The sequence below is a fragment of the Schistocerca gregaria genome, chromosome 3 (assembly GCF_023897955.1).
Source record: "Schistocerca gregaria isolate iqSchGreg1 chromosome 3, iqSchGreg1.2, whole genome shotgun sequence".
NCBI lineage: Eukaryota > Metazoa > Arthropoda > Insecta > Orthoptera > Acrididae > Schistocerca > Schistocerca gregaria.
The window spans coordinates 919,057,503-919,072,623 of NC_064922.1; the positions used below are offsets into that span (position 1 = coordinate 919,057,503).

The following is a 15,121-nucleotide window of genomic DNA, read 5'->3' on the forward strand; positions in this document are numbered from 1 at the left end:
CCATGGATACGAGAATGCATTCTATGGCTCGTATCTTGTCATTTAACTTATCTATGATTCTTCCTACGACAATGCATGGCCTCAAAATCGAACTTACCTAACTATAAAGCCCATCGTATCAGGCGGCTTACGGTTCAGAAGTCATTTCAGTGCTGTATGAGCTGTTAGAACTTTAAAACGTAGATCGTATAAGTCGTTGTTGTTTTGGTCTTGAGTCCAAAGACCGGTTAGATGCCGCTCTCCACGCTACTCTTTCCGCGTGAGCGTCTTCATCTCCAAATAACTACTTCAACTTGCGCTCTTCGGAATCTGCTTACTGTATTCATCTCTTGCTCTCCCTCTACGATTTTTATCCTGCAGACTTCCCTCCAGTACTAAACCAGTTATCTCTTGATGTCTCTGAATGTGTCGTATCAGTCGATCCCTTCTTTTGGTCAAGTTATGCCACAAATTTCTTGTCTCCCCAATTCTATTCAGTACCTCCTCATTAGTTACGTAATCTACCCATCTAATCCTCAAAACTCTTCTGTAGTACCACATTTAGAAAGCTTCTATTCGCTTTTTGTCTCAATTTTTACTGTCCGTGTTCCACTTCCATACATGGCTACACATCAGACAAATAATTTAAGAAAAGGTTTCCTTACACCTAAATATATATATTTTTAGAAATGCTTTTCTTGCCATTACCAGTCTCATTTTATATTCTCTCTACTGCGACCGTCATCAGTTATTTTGCTGCTCAAATAGCAAAACTCATCAACTACTTTAAGAGTATCGTTTCCTGATCTAATTCCGTACAAGTAGCAATGGAATAAGTGAATCTATAGAGCAAACTGATCATCTATTTTTCAATAGTTAAGTAATTTTTCTGTGCCTTGTTTAGCTATCTAGAAGCCTAAGCTACCATACACTCTGGTCTCTCAGTTTGCTGACTGAGGACACACCTCAAGGTGAGGTTGCTCAAATCATATGATAATATAAATTCTCTCTCATAATCAGGGAATGAGAGAGTGGGATCAGTGGTTAGCAATCCTTTAATGGTACAAACGCTTCACCACTCTCTGGGGTGCAATGATATTTCACCATCTTCTTCAGCAAATGTGTCAAAAGTCTAGCTATTTCTGTAACTTTTGACACAAATTCTCTACAATAATTAGCCATCAACAGGTAAGACTGAAACTCTTTTACTGTTCTGTATATCAGGAATGCCTGGACAATGCCTGCTCAAACTGTAGGTCGGTGCACACTCCATTCTGGCTGATAATATGGCCAAATAGAGAATTTCTTTCAGTACAAAATGACACTTTGCTAAACTCCACATGTCACTAATAACCGACTGAAGATGTCACGTAACTGGTGTTCCAGGGTGTCCTTAAAAAAAGAGTATAATATCATCCAGATATACCATGTACTGTGCTGATTTCAAACCATGCAGTACACTGTCCAACAGGCGCTGGAATTTCGTCAACACATACTTCAATCCGAATGAAAATGATCGGATGTTACCATAAACGCCACCTTAGATCGTCCCTGTGATGCTACCTATTTCTGAAGGGACCCAACCCACAAAATTATGGTCGTAAGGTAGAAGCGTTGCCAAAGGTACCCAGTATTTCTGTGGTGCACAGCACTGAGTACACATTTGTTATTGTCTTTCTTTTGATTTAAATACCTGCAATAACAACAAAATAAATGAACCTTATTCCCATCTGGGCTCTCTTTTAGAAAATTTATACTGGTCCTCACGATGTACTGGTGTTCTCTTCCAGAATTCCATCATGGAACTGCTTGTTAGTAAATTCTTCCATCATTGGTTGTAATTGATGTGGAATTCGATACGATTTTCTATACACTGGGGGTTTGCTCTCAGTGGGAATCCTACGTTGCATTAGCAGTGTAGCTGGTAATTATCTGAGAGCGTGAAATAATTCTACGTATTCTTCTAATAATCTTTCCTTCTACTCCCTACCATGTTCTTCCAAATGCGACACCTTCTTCCACGTGCAGATGCTTCAACAGACTGTCCTGGCTTCGAATATTCTTCCCTAAAGTCTCTCTGTGATTCTTTCTGAACCAAAACCTCCAAATTAGTTGTCAGTGCACCTCGCGATAATTCCACTTCTTGGGAACCGAAACTGTCTGCACTCACAGACACCACTTGGCTTCTGTCAACGTTTTATTCATATGATCAACTACAGCAAACAAAAACTGTGTCTTATCCAGTTCTCCATTTTCCTTCAAGGGCTCAACTATACATAAAACATTAAGTGGCTCCACCCAAAACATCTTTGCTTACCTCTCTATATTATGTCTCACGAGTCCAGACTAACAAAAGCTAGAGCTCAGGTTAGCCAGCCTCCTCTGCACATTGGGTGTGTCTTGGATCTGTTGAGAAGTCGAGATGGAACAATGCCCCGTCCAACTATGCTATGCACTGTTGTAGACCGACTTTGGTGTGGTGTTTAGTCAGAAAATCTTTCCCAAGCATGACGTTGTTGCAAAAGCATACACTAGAGAGAGCTTCTACACAAGCCTGGAAGTCTTCCCTCCTCACCACATTCAGAGCCCAAACATTGCTAAACCGAGTGAGTGAATAATGCTTCCACTCACGTCACTCAAACTACAAATTAGATGCACCCTGAATGGCTATGAATATCTGTGATCCCATATCCAGCAAAAATTTGCACACTTTTCTTCCTATACAGCCACTGCTTCCGCATGGGAATGCTTCATGCTAAAGTTAACTGGGAAAACTAGACATTGGCTCTAACATTCTACATTCCTGGAAATTGAAATAAGAACACCGTGAATTCATTGTCCCAAGAAGGGGAAACTTTATTGACACATTCCTGGGGTCAGATACATCACATGATCACACTGACAGAACCACAGGTACATAGACACAGGCAACAGAGCATGCACAATGTCGGCACTAGTACAGTGTATATCCACCTTTCGCAGCAATGCAGGCTGCTATTCTCCCATGCAGACGATCGTAGAGATGCTGGATGTAGTCCTGTGGAACGGCTTGCCATGCCATTTCCACCTGGCGCCTCAGTTGGACTAGCGTTCGTGCTGGACGTGCAGACCGCGTGACACGACGCTTCATCCAGTCCCAAACATGCTCAATGGGGGACAGATCAGGAGATCTTGCTGGCCAGGGTGGTTGACTTACACCTTCTAGAGCACGTTGGGTGGCACGGGATACATGCGGACGTGCATTGTCCTGTTGGAACAGCAAGTTCCCTTGCCGGTCTAGGAATGGTAGAACGATGGGTTCGATGACGGTTTGGATGTACCATGCACTATTCAGTGTCCCCTCGACGATCACCAGAGGTGTACGGCCAGTGTAGGAGATCGCTCCCCACACCATGATGGCGGGTGTTGGCCCTGTGTGCCTCGGTCGTATGCAGTCCTGATTGTGGCGCTCACCTGCACGGCGCCAAACACGCATACGACCATCATTGGCACCAAGGCAGAAGCGACTCTCATCGCTGAAGACGACATGTCTCCATTCGTCCCTCCATTCACGCCTGTCGCGACACCACTGGAGGCGGGCTGCACGATGTTGGGGCGTGAGCGGAAGACGGCCTAACGGTGTGCGGGACCGTAGCCCAGCTTCATGGAGACGGTTGCGAATGGTCCTCGCCGATACCCCAGGAGCAACAGTGTCCCTAATTTGGGAAGTAGCGGTGCGGTCCCCTACGGCACAGCGTAGGATCCTACGGTTTTGGCGTGCATCCGTGCGTTGCTGCGGTCCGGTCCCAGGTCGACGGGCACGTGCTCCTTCCGCCGACCACTGGCGACAACTTCGATGTACTGTGGAGACCTCACGCCCCACGTGTTGAGCAATTCGGCGGTACGTCCACCCGGCCTCCCGCATGCCCACTATACGGCCTCGCTCAAAGTCCGTCAACTGCACATACGGTTCACGTCCACGCTGTCGCGGCATGCTACCAGTGTTAAAGGCTGCGATGGAGCTCCGTATGCCACGGCAAACTGGCTGACACTGACGGAGGCGGTGCACAAATGCTGCGCAGCTAGCGCCATTCGACGGCCAACACCGCGGTTCCTGGTGTGTCCGCTGTGCCGTGCGTGTGATCATTGCTTGTACAGCCCTCTCGCAGTGTCCAGAGCAAGTATGGTGGGTCTGACACACCGGTGTCAATGTGTTCTTTTTCCATTTCCAGGAGTGTAGAAGAACATTCTACAAAGAAGCTGGTATACTTGCCTAATATCGTTTGAGCCCCCGCGAGCACGCAGAAGTTCTGCAACACCACGTGGCGTGGGCTCGACTAATGCCTGATGTAGTGCTGACGGGACTGACACCATGGATCCTCCACGGCTGTCCACAAATCCATAAGAGTACAAGGGGATGGAGGTCACTTCTGAATAACACGTTGCAAGGCCTCCGAGATATGCTCAATAATGTTCATGCCTGTGGAGTTTGGTGGTCAGCGGAAGTGTTTAAACTCAGAAGAGTGTTCCTGAACGTTTGGGGTGTCGCATTGTCCTGCTGGAATTGCCCAAGTCCGTCGGAATGCGTAATGGACTCGAATGGATGCAGGTGGTCAGACATGACGCTTACGAATCTGTCACCTGTCAGAGTCGTTTCTAGAAGTATCAGGGGTTCCATATCATTCCGACTGCACACCCTCCACACCAGTCCTCTGCTGACATGCAGGATCCATGTATTCATAAAGTTGTCTCCATACCTGTACGCGTCCTTCAGCTCGATGCAATCTGAAACGAGACTCGTTCGACCAGGCAACGTATTTATAGTTATCAACAGTCCAATGTCAGTGTTGACGGGCCCAGGCGACGCGTAAAGCTTTGTGTCGTGTGGTCCTCAAGGGTACAGGAGTGGACCTTCGGCTCCGAAAACCCATATAGCACGCTGATGCTTGTTGATGGCCCAGCATTGAAATCTGCAGCAATTTGCGTAAGGGTTGCACTTCTGTCACGTTGAACGATTCTCTTCAGCGATTTTCTTCAGTCGTCGTTGGTCCCGTTCTTGTAGGATCTTTCTCCGGCCTCAGGGATGTTGGAGATTTGATATTTTACCGGATCCATGATATTCAAGCTACTCTAGTGAAATGTTCATACGTGAAAATCCCCATTTCATCGCTATCGCCGCGCGGGACTAGCCGAGCGATCTGAGGCACTGCAGTCATAGACTGTGCGGCTGGTCCCGGCGGAAGTTCGAGTCCTCCCTCGGGCAGGGGTGTGTATGTTTGTCCTTAGGATAATTTAGGTTAAGTAGTGTGTAAGTTTAGGGACTGATGACCTTAGCAGTCCCATAAGATTTCACACACGTTTGAACATTTTTTTCATCGCTACCTCGGAGATGCTGCGTCCCGTAGGTCGTGCGCCGACTACAACACCACGTTCAAACTCACTTACTGTTAATAACCCGCTATTGTAGCAGCAGTGATCGATTTAACAACTGCCCCAGACACTTGTTGTCTTATATAGGCGTCGCCGACCGCAGCGCCATATTCTGGCTGTATATGTATCACTGTATTTGAATACGCGTGCCTATTCCAGTTTCTTTGGCGCATCAGTGTATTTTTTGTATAACGCTTGTGTTGAGATATACCCTATAATCTCCACCCTAGTGTCCAAGCAGCCCAGCGCCAACAATCACTTTCAGAGTATCCAACCTGTTTACAGTTCTTACATCCTGACTTCCTACAATAACGTTGGATGTGGACCTGTTGACCACATCTATAACATAACGTCTCAGTATTAAAAACTACTGTTCTCTCGCTAGACTTCAATAGTGCATGAAGCTCTACTAATGCTTCTGCAGTCATTATAGCCTCGTTTACAGTATGAGAAAACTCCAAACATACTTCACGCTGCATCTCAGTAGGTGCCCTCGTAAAAACGCATCCTGTTCTCTGTGCTGTGCTTCCTGTAAAGTAGCCTTAATGGTATTGTTTCCATCTGCCAGTTCACACGTATTAACGCTTATCTTGTGATCTGAGTCTTCCCTGGTATACATGCGACTTGGATGGTTCTCGGGTGTACTGCAGGATCCAATCGTCGGAAGTCGAGGATATTTCGATGGACAACCATTGCGCCATCATCAGTTGGTGCTGATGGAATCAATGATTGAGTCCGGCAATTCACTTGAACCATGGTAGCAATCTTAACCTTTCTTATGCGATTGACAAAACTCTCCACAGGCTCGGCCTGTCTCTGGATTATACAGTTAAGTTGTTCTCGACAGTACCTAAATGTGTTCTTTCTTCTATAACGTTCCACTAGTCATTACTGGAAAACTTCGAAAGATCGAGTATTTCACAGGTTTTTGTGAAACGTCACGCATCACCTGCCAGTTTCAGTCAAGCCATACCTAAGCATTGTTCATCTTTCGAAATCCCCAATTTTGTACCCGTATGTAGAGTATTAAAAAAATCTCCCCAGTCACAAATGAGGTGACACTTGCGTCTAGGACATGAAGGACAAGTTACGAATTGAGTGCCCCTTTGTTTCCTCCCTTAGTCTGCCAACCTCGCTTCGTAGATCCTCAGTATCGGCCTGCAATTGAGGCAGCTGAATCAGCAAGTATTTAACGGTTTCCTTAGTTGATACTTTTCACTTGCAGCCAATTTGCTCATGTATTACTACAAGGAGCGTCAAAATATTCCTTAAAAAGGAAAAGAAAGGGAAATTACCGTACCGGGCTACACAGAATAAAATGGAAAGGCAACACTTCTTGCACATTTTCGTTGATTGCCACAGCTTTACCGCCGATGTCATCGTCGTTGTTCCACGCCTCCAGCGGATCATCCGACGTCACTTGTAAAGCTGAAAACTTGTTGTGAGTAAGTTGTTCTCTGTAGTATGCAATGAACTGATATAGAAGATGTAGGCTGTCAGTGGTGACAGGAAATTTATTGATTTCTGAGCTGAACAGGCGCAGATACTGTGTCCACAGAAGGTGGGTGTTGGTGGAGGTTGGCGGCTCAGGCCGAGACGGCAAAGGAGAAGTTGCTGGCGTCAGCACTTCCATCAATACGGTGCCGAGGCAATCTTGCTAACAGTGCATCGTTCAAACATGTGCAGCGTCAGAAGCACATTTCTGTTCTCGTAACCGTTGTCAGAATGGGCCGGTGACTGACTCCACCAATGAACAGCGGTGGCCCAATGGAGATCCAGGTCTAGTGTTTCGGAAGCAGCAGCAGGCACTGCTGGGACCTTTTGGCTGGAGCTGAGAGGACGTTAGCTCGACCTCTGGAGGATCTAGGCTGCGGCTGGACTCCAGCAGGAGGTTCTGACAAGATAGCTGATGGATGTTGGTCTCTTTACAGTGGAAGCCAACACACATCGGGTATGTTTAGCTTGGCCGAACGGCCAGCTTTTATACAAGACGAGACAGGTCTGGTTGCCGTTGAGGTCATGTACACCGCCCAGCAAATGCCATCGAAATGTCTCGAAACACTGGTTATTGTCCCATTGACTTGGTAGTGATTAGGAAGCTGTAGGGATCGCGTAAGTGCTGAGCTTACGAGTTTCGATTAGCGTTTGGAACTTGCATTTGGAACCGGCATGTGTCTGCACCATTGCAGTACTGTAAGAATCAGTCAGCCAGAGCAATTGGGTTGATCAGCTTCGATGAAAAAGTGTTAGTCTGTGGAAAGTGTTCAGAATCTAACAAATGTTTTGCATCAGCACTCCACAACAAACATTTCTCAATTGTGTCAACTATTTCACTCTTTTTACACTGTATCAAAGCAAGCACCTGACCTGATCGAACTGGCTTGTGCAGCTGCACCTCTGAACCTTGCTCAGACTTTTAACTGAATCAACCCTTCACAGGGTCGAAAATACAAATATGATGGTATGCTATACATACATCTTGACTTAAAATTTTATTAGTTTGTGCCTAGATCTGTCGAGTTACCTTCGCTAAAACAGTTTACGCAAAAGTGTTAACATGAATTATAGCTTACGTTTTTATTCGATGATGCAGTATATAGCAAAGGGTGATGCAGTTTCAGCTTTGCAGTTCAGAATTGCCGCCATCCGAAAGCTATTAACTGTGCTCTTTAAACATTGTTGGTGCCATTTAGTCCTAGGATGCATCTTAGTGTGTTAGTTAATTAGTTAGTTTCGTTTATTTTCCATGGATCTTTTGCACGCTCAATCGTCATGATGTGGAACGAGACATTTTACATTCATATTGCAAATTAATTTGTACTCGAAACCTTACCATATAATAATTTTTTCCCTCAAATGAAAACAAGATATACAGATTGAGTTAGCAATTCATACCCACCAGCTTTTACACACTACACACATAGAAATTATGCCTCAGAATAGAAGGAACTGTCAAGGAGTAACTTTTTCAGTTTATTTTCAATTTTACCTTGCTGTCTGTTAGACATTTTATCACTGGATGCGTGGTCAAACATTTTTGTTGCAGCATTGTGCACCCATTTCTGTGCTAAAGACAACCTTAATGTTGAGTAATAAATGTCAGTTTTTCTTCTAGTATTGAAATTGTGTACATTGTTCCTTTTGATCTGTAGTAGATCATTTACAACAGACTTCATGAGGGAATAAATGTACTGTGAAGCAGTGCAAGATGATTGCAGGTGAGCACTTACAGCAAGTTTTTGGGCAATGAAGACCTTCTTTCTTAAAGATGAGTTATCCCAGAACACAATTCCATATGACATTACTGACTGAAAATAAGCAAAATATGTCAACATACTGATTTCTCTCTCCCCAGAATTTTCTATGATTTTAAGTGCTAATGTGGTTGAACTAAGTTGTTTTAGGAGTTTCAAAATTCCAATTTAAATTCTCATCAGTATGGGGACCTAAGAATTTTGAAGTTTCCACGCTATGTATTATTTCATCACCATGTGTTAATCTTGTCACTGGTGTAGTAGCCCTAGAGGTGTAGAACTGAATATGATGTGTCTTTGTGAAATTCAGGGTGAGAGAATTTACAGAAAGCCTTTCAATGATACTTTTGAGAATTTTGTTCACAATTTCTTCCATTTCTGTGTGTAGACTGGGAGTGATTACAGTACTGGTGTCATCTGCAAAAAGGACTAATTCTGCTTGTACATTAGATGGTAGATCATTTACATACATGAGAAACCGTAGGGGATCCAAGATTGAGCCTTGGGGTACCATATACATTATTTCTTCTCAGTCAGAATTATGTCCCTGGATTCTGTTTGTTGAATTACCACTAAGTACAACTTAGTATGGCTATCTGATGATGAAGACTTCGTGTACACACTTGCCTTTCGCCAGCACAAACAAGAAAAGAAATTGTAATGCAGTGGGATACGTCATAAACTGTGTGAATACCAGCTAGCTATAGGAATAAGGCAGTTGGATAGAAAGATATTTTACTAAACAATGTAAATAGTCTATTTCCAAATGGCAACTTGCGAGCTGTTGTTGTAGAGAACAATGCCTCTTTATCAGCAATCCGAAGATCACATATTCACAGTGCGACCTCTTTTAAAGACGTTATGAGATGAACATCAACAAAAGTAAAAAAGTAATAATGGAGTTTAGTCCAATTAAATCATGGAATGTAGAGGGAATTTATAGGAAAATGACACACAAAATTTACCAGATGAGGTTCGCTATACGAGCAGCAAAATAAATGTTCAAGGGTATATAAAATGCAGACAAAAAAAAGGAATGCTTTTCTCAAAGAGAGTACGTTAACTTCTAATATACATTTACATATTAGGAAGTCTTTTGTGAAAGTATTTGTCTTGTGTGCAATCTAAATAGGATATGAAATATGGACAATATACTGTGCAGACAAAAAGAATACAGATGTTTCTGAAATGTGGTGCAACAAAAGAATGTTGAAATTAGATAGACATGTCGGATATCGAATAAATGGGTACTAAATAGTGTGTGGGAGAAAAGCTCTTCGTGCCATAGCGTGACTAAAAGGAGGGATAGGTTGATAGTACAGATTCTGTCATGGAATGGTCGGTCTGTTAGAGACAAGTCTGGGAGTAAAAATGGCAGATGGAGACCAAAGCTTGACAACAGCAAGCCGATTAAAATGGCTTTGGTCGCAGTAATGGGCAGAGAGTGAGATACTTAAGAGGAGACGGGCTAGCACAGAGAGCTGCGTCAAACCCGTCTGCGAGCTGAAGATCACAACAACAGTTTCACAGGCCATGGTCTACTATTCTACATAGAAGGAAACCTAAGTTGCAATTCTTCACAGAAATTACCTTTCTTAGCCGTGCTTTTGTCTGATATAAAGATTTATTTCAAAATGAACTACATCGATGTTTACTGTTCATATCGAGTATCATGCCAGGTACTGATATGAGTATTTAAATGGTGAACACTATCATTTACATCTGGAAGTCGCATTTCATCCGGTTTTTGAGTCTCCTGTACATATATTTGTATTGTTAAGTTTTATGATTAGTTTATTGGAAAAACTAAAGGTCTGAGACACTACGTACCATACACTAATACAATAAATACCTACGCGGTATATAGAGGTTAAAGCGCATCAGTCTTATGCCCAAGCTTTTCATTTACTAGTGCAGTATTAATTTGTAAGTAATCAAAACAAAATTTTAGAGGAATACAGTATTTTTATATAATAATGCACTTTACCCTTTTTTCACAGGTACTCGAAGGGAATATCGATACTAAATTAATCAAATGTCCATGCGTTAGTTGGTGAATGGAAACTACTTTTGAGCAGCGCCTTGAGAAGAATAAAGCCAATGTCCTGCCATACCATGTACGTGCTACTCAAATAAAAAAGACTAAATGACAAATGCAAAGACGCTATCTCATCCTCAAAAGCTGGAAAAATTGTAAAATTATAGTTTGTTAGGGATTTTTTAGTGTTATGTACATTTGTCAAAGTCGACACACATGTTTTGAAATTAAACATTTTTGGCTTGAGCTGTATTGTTAATGAAATATCTCTGTCACAAGTGAAATGTTTCTATAAGCGCAACCGGTTTACGGACAATGCATTCTAATTTATATTTCGACATCGTATCGCTTGTACCAATAGATGAGGAAAATAAATTTTTTTATAGTTACATGACGCTAAATAATCATCATTGGACCCAAAAATAAAATAAAACTTCACTCAAATTTCTACATCTTCCTTTTTTTTTACTGTCCAAGGAAATATACTTTGCAGAGAGTTTCCAACACAAGCCTGACGACGGGGGATGCACCTTATCCTCGTATGTTATGAAACGTCCCCTTAGAAATATTTTTGAATGACTGTGCTGATAAACCTCTTACATTATTTGCTTTTCCAACAGCTGAGCAAAACTGAACATACTCAGACATTACTCTCTTTACTTATTCTGACCAACACTAAACTGACACACAATATTTTTAGCGCAACGCAATCTGAATTCCAAAAATCACTACAAATGAATGGCCCTGACTAACAATAACCTATACCTTTCATGAATCATTTACCTCACGAAAATCTTCGTTACTCGAACTACTGCAATAAAGCGAGCTCCACTACTGCCAGCTAAATAAAAAAATTCTAACTATTGAAGGCACTAACTACTGATAGGCATAGTCACCAAATGAAAGATTTTGATAGAGAACAAACAATGTATTTGCCTTAATAATGTTCCAAAGTCATCATATATATAAATCAGTTCATGATATCCAATATTACAAATTTACTCTTTCTGATGGACACACATCCAGATCGTCCACTCTCAAAATTCTGCCGTTTCTCTCCCTACATCCACCACTGCTGGCGGCTCACCTCCAATTGCACAACGCTACACGCTGTTAACATTCAACTGCCCAACACTACAATGGCGAATATACCGACAATGCCAACCAGCCACAGACTGTACACAGCACAGCCAGTGATTTTCATACAGAGCGCCAGGTGACGTTACCAACATAAAAACCTAAACAGCCTACTTACAATGTCACGGAGTTCATCTGTAGTTTAGACGTAGACTGGGATGTTGATTACCATTTTGCCAAATCAAAGCACCTTTGCACAGTGAAGCCAATAAGAATAGTGTGTCCAATGTGGAACAAATGACACCTCATAGAAAGGGAGCAATAGATTCAAAAATGAACGAGGTAGTACTTGATAATTCAAGGTCGGAAGTAAGGAAACTTCTCCCGACAGAGAATTTTGCCCCTTTCACTGTTGTTTCATCACTTTGGTAGGTGTCCTTCTTCATGGTCTACAATTAAATGATGATGACAAAAAGTACGATGTAACCCAAGTAATGAGTTGGAGTAGCGAGAGAATAGCATTCGTTTTTAGATAAAAACACAGATGGTGATACGGAGTTATGCGAGCTGCAATTGTACATCGTTATGCGTAGTCCGAGGAGGTATTAGTTCGGTGGTGCTCTGGCATCACACGAGAGACAACAGGATGATTACATTCATTGTACGTTTTATAGATTCAGTCTGATTGAGATCCTTAGGGATGTGTAATACCTAAAAAGGAGACCACACAACAATCGGCCTTCTGTAATTTCTTATACATTGCCGGAAAAAAATACATGTCTTCAAAGGTTTACAAATCACTCAAGCTTTACTGTCCCAAAAGTTCTTATGGAATACATGAAGTGATTACATTTATAGATGAATAGTACAAGCGGTTATACTACAGCACCCATATTAGTATGTGGTGCAGCTTCCACTGGCGGCAATGCAGGAGCTGACTCCGTTATCCAGTCGATCGTACAGATGGCTAATACTGTCGTGGGGTACGTTATGCAACGCCTGCTCGATGCGTTCACGCAGTTCTGTAAGAGTTGTTGGTTGATTAATAGCATGAGTCACTTCTCGTCCCAACGCATCCCACATGTACCCGGTTGGAGACCTTGCTGACCAGGGAAATTTCTGCACGTATTGCAGAGCACAACGGACACTGCACTTCTAACTTGTGTGGCAATTCTCAGAAAGGACCATCGTGCCACTCGGAAGGTCACAATTTGACCGCATTTAAAATCACTCCGCTGGCTACAGGTAGCACGAGAGTGTCTTCACGACATGGTTGCCCGCTTGCTTCACACATCAGCACGTCATTGAGTCTCCTGACTGTGAACATTCTGTACTGAAGGGTAAGCACTTATGACATCCTGGCAGCTATGCCACTACGCCATCTTTTGCCTGACGACGCTGAAACCATTATCAGTACACCTATTATCCCACAAAGTGGCAGATGTCGCCATCGGATCAAAATCGACTTCGTCTCTCCATGTGTACTAACTTTTTTCCTGCAATGTATTTATGGTACGTGAAGTTCAGAACTCGAATATCAATGCTACAAAACCGTTAAAAACAACTCTCAAAAATTTTCGTGGAAACTGACTTTGAAGTTTTACGAATGTCTTCGGTATCCTTAGGTAAGACGGATTTCTCGACGGGCGCTGTAGCTCTGTGGAAGAGCTCTCGTCTGCGTAGTGAGAGGTCTGGATCAAATTCCCACCCAATGTAGGTTTGTAAACAAAGGTGCATGCTGTAGGAACATTTTCTTGAAGTGATGCATTTAGATGGTAAAAGTCGAAAGCGCTCGATACTGGTAATCGTCAGTTCGATTCATGTTTTGGTCATTATACTTTATATTTGTTTCGTTCAGTTCAGTGTATATATAAAATCATCAAATGCATGTTAATAACAGATATCTGATTTTCATTTTTATGAAAAACAGCACGTCTTCTTATTTCTAATAACATATGACGCATAAAAATCCAATCTTAATACTTTTGTTGTGGTCCTCAGTCCTGAGACTGGTTTGATGCGGTTCTCCATGCTACTTTATCCTGTGCGAGCTTCTTCATCTCCCAGTCCCTACTGCAACCTACATCCTTCTGACTCTGCTTAGTGTATTCATCTCTTGGTCTCCCTCTACGATTTTTAACCTCCACGCTGCCTCCCAATGCTAAATCTGTGATCCCCTGATACCTCAGAACATGTCCTACCAGCCGGTCCCTTCTTCTTGTCAATTTGTGCCACACACTCCTCTTCTTCCCAGTTCTATTCAGTACCTCCTCATTAGTTATATGATCTATCCATCTAATCTTCAGCATTCTTCTATAGCACCACATTTCGAAAGCTTCTATTCTCTTCTTGTCCAAACTATTTATCGTCTACGTTTCACTTCCATACATAACTACACTCCATACAAATACTTTCAGAAACGACTTCTTGACACTTAAATCTATACTCGATGTTAACAAATTTCTCTTCTTCAGAAACACTTTCCTTGCCATTGCCAGTCTACATTTCAAATCCTCTCTACTTCGACCATCATCAGTTATTTTGCTCCCCAAATAGCAAAACTCATTTCATAATCTAATTCCCTCAGCATCACCCGACTTAATTCAACTACATTCCATTATCCTCGTTATTCTTTTGTTGATGCTCATATTATATCCTCCTTTCAAGAGACTGTTCATTCCGTTCAATTGCTCTTCCAAGTCCTTTACTGTCTCTGACAGAATAACAATGTCATCAGCGAACCTCTAAGTTTTTATTTCTTCTCCATGGATTTTAGTACCTACTCCGAATTTTTCTTTTGATTCCTTTACTGATTGCTCAATATACAGATTGAATAACATGGGGGAAAGGCTACAACCCTGTCTCACTCCCTTCCAAACCACTGCTTCCCTTTTGTGCCCATAGACTCTTACAACTGCCATCTGGTTTCTGTAAAAATTGTAAATAGCCTTTCAGTCTCTGTATTTTACCCCTGCCACCTCCAGAATTTGAAAGAGAATATTCCAGTCAATATAGTCAAAAACTTTCTCTCACTCTACAAATGCTATAAATTTAGGTTTGTCTTTCCTGAATATTTCTTCTAAGATAATTCGTAGGGTCAGTATTGCCTGACGTGTTCCAGTATTTCTACGAAATCCAAACTGATCTTCCCCGAGATCGGCTTCTACAAGTTTTTCCATTCGTCTGTAAAGAATTCGCGTTAGTATTTTGCAGCTGTGACTTATTAAACTGATAGTTCGGTAATTTTCACATCTGTCAACACCTGCTTTGTTTCGGATTGGAATTATGATATTCTTCTTGAAGTCTGAGGGAATTTCGCCTGTCTCATACATCTTGCTCACAGTTTTGTCAGGGGTGGATCTCC

At 42.3% G+C, this 15,121-nt stretch overlaps 1 protein-coding gene across 1 annotated transcript in view; it reads left to right on the forward strand.

Moving 5' to 3' along the window:
* LOC126355703 (fibroin heavy chain-like) overlaps positions 1-11,062 on the forward strand; it is a 78,416-nt gene extending 67,354 nt beyond the window's left edge. Inside the window, exon 3 of the mRNA XM_050006072.1 lies at positions 10,643-11,062. Within this exon, the coding sequence (XP_049862029.1) occupies positions 10,643-10,699 (57 nt within the window). The 3' untranslated portion in view covers positions 10,700-11,062. The remainder of the gene's footprint in view (positions 1-10,642) is intronic.
* Positions 11,063-15,121: the final 4,059 nt, after the last annotated feature.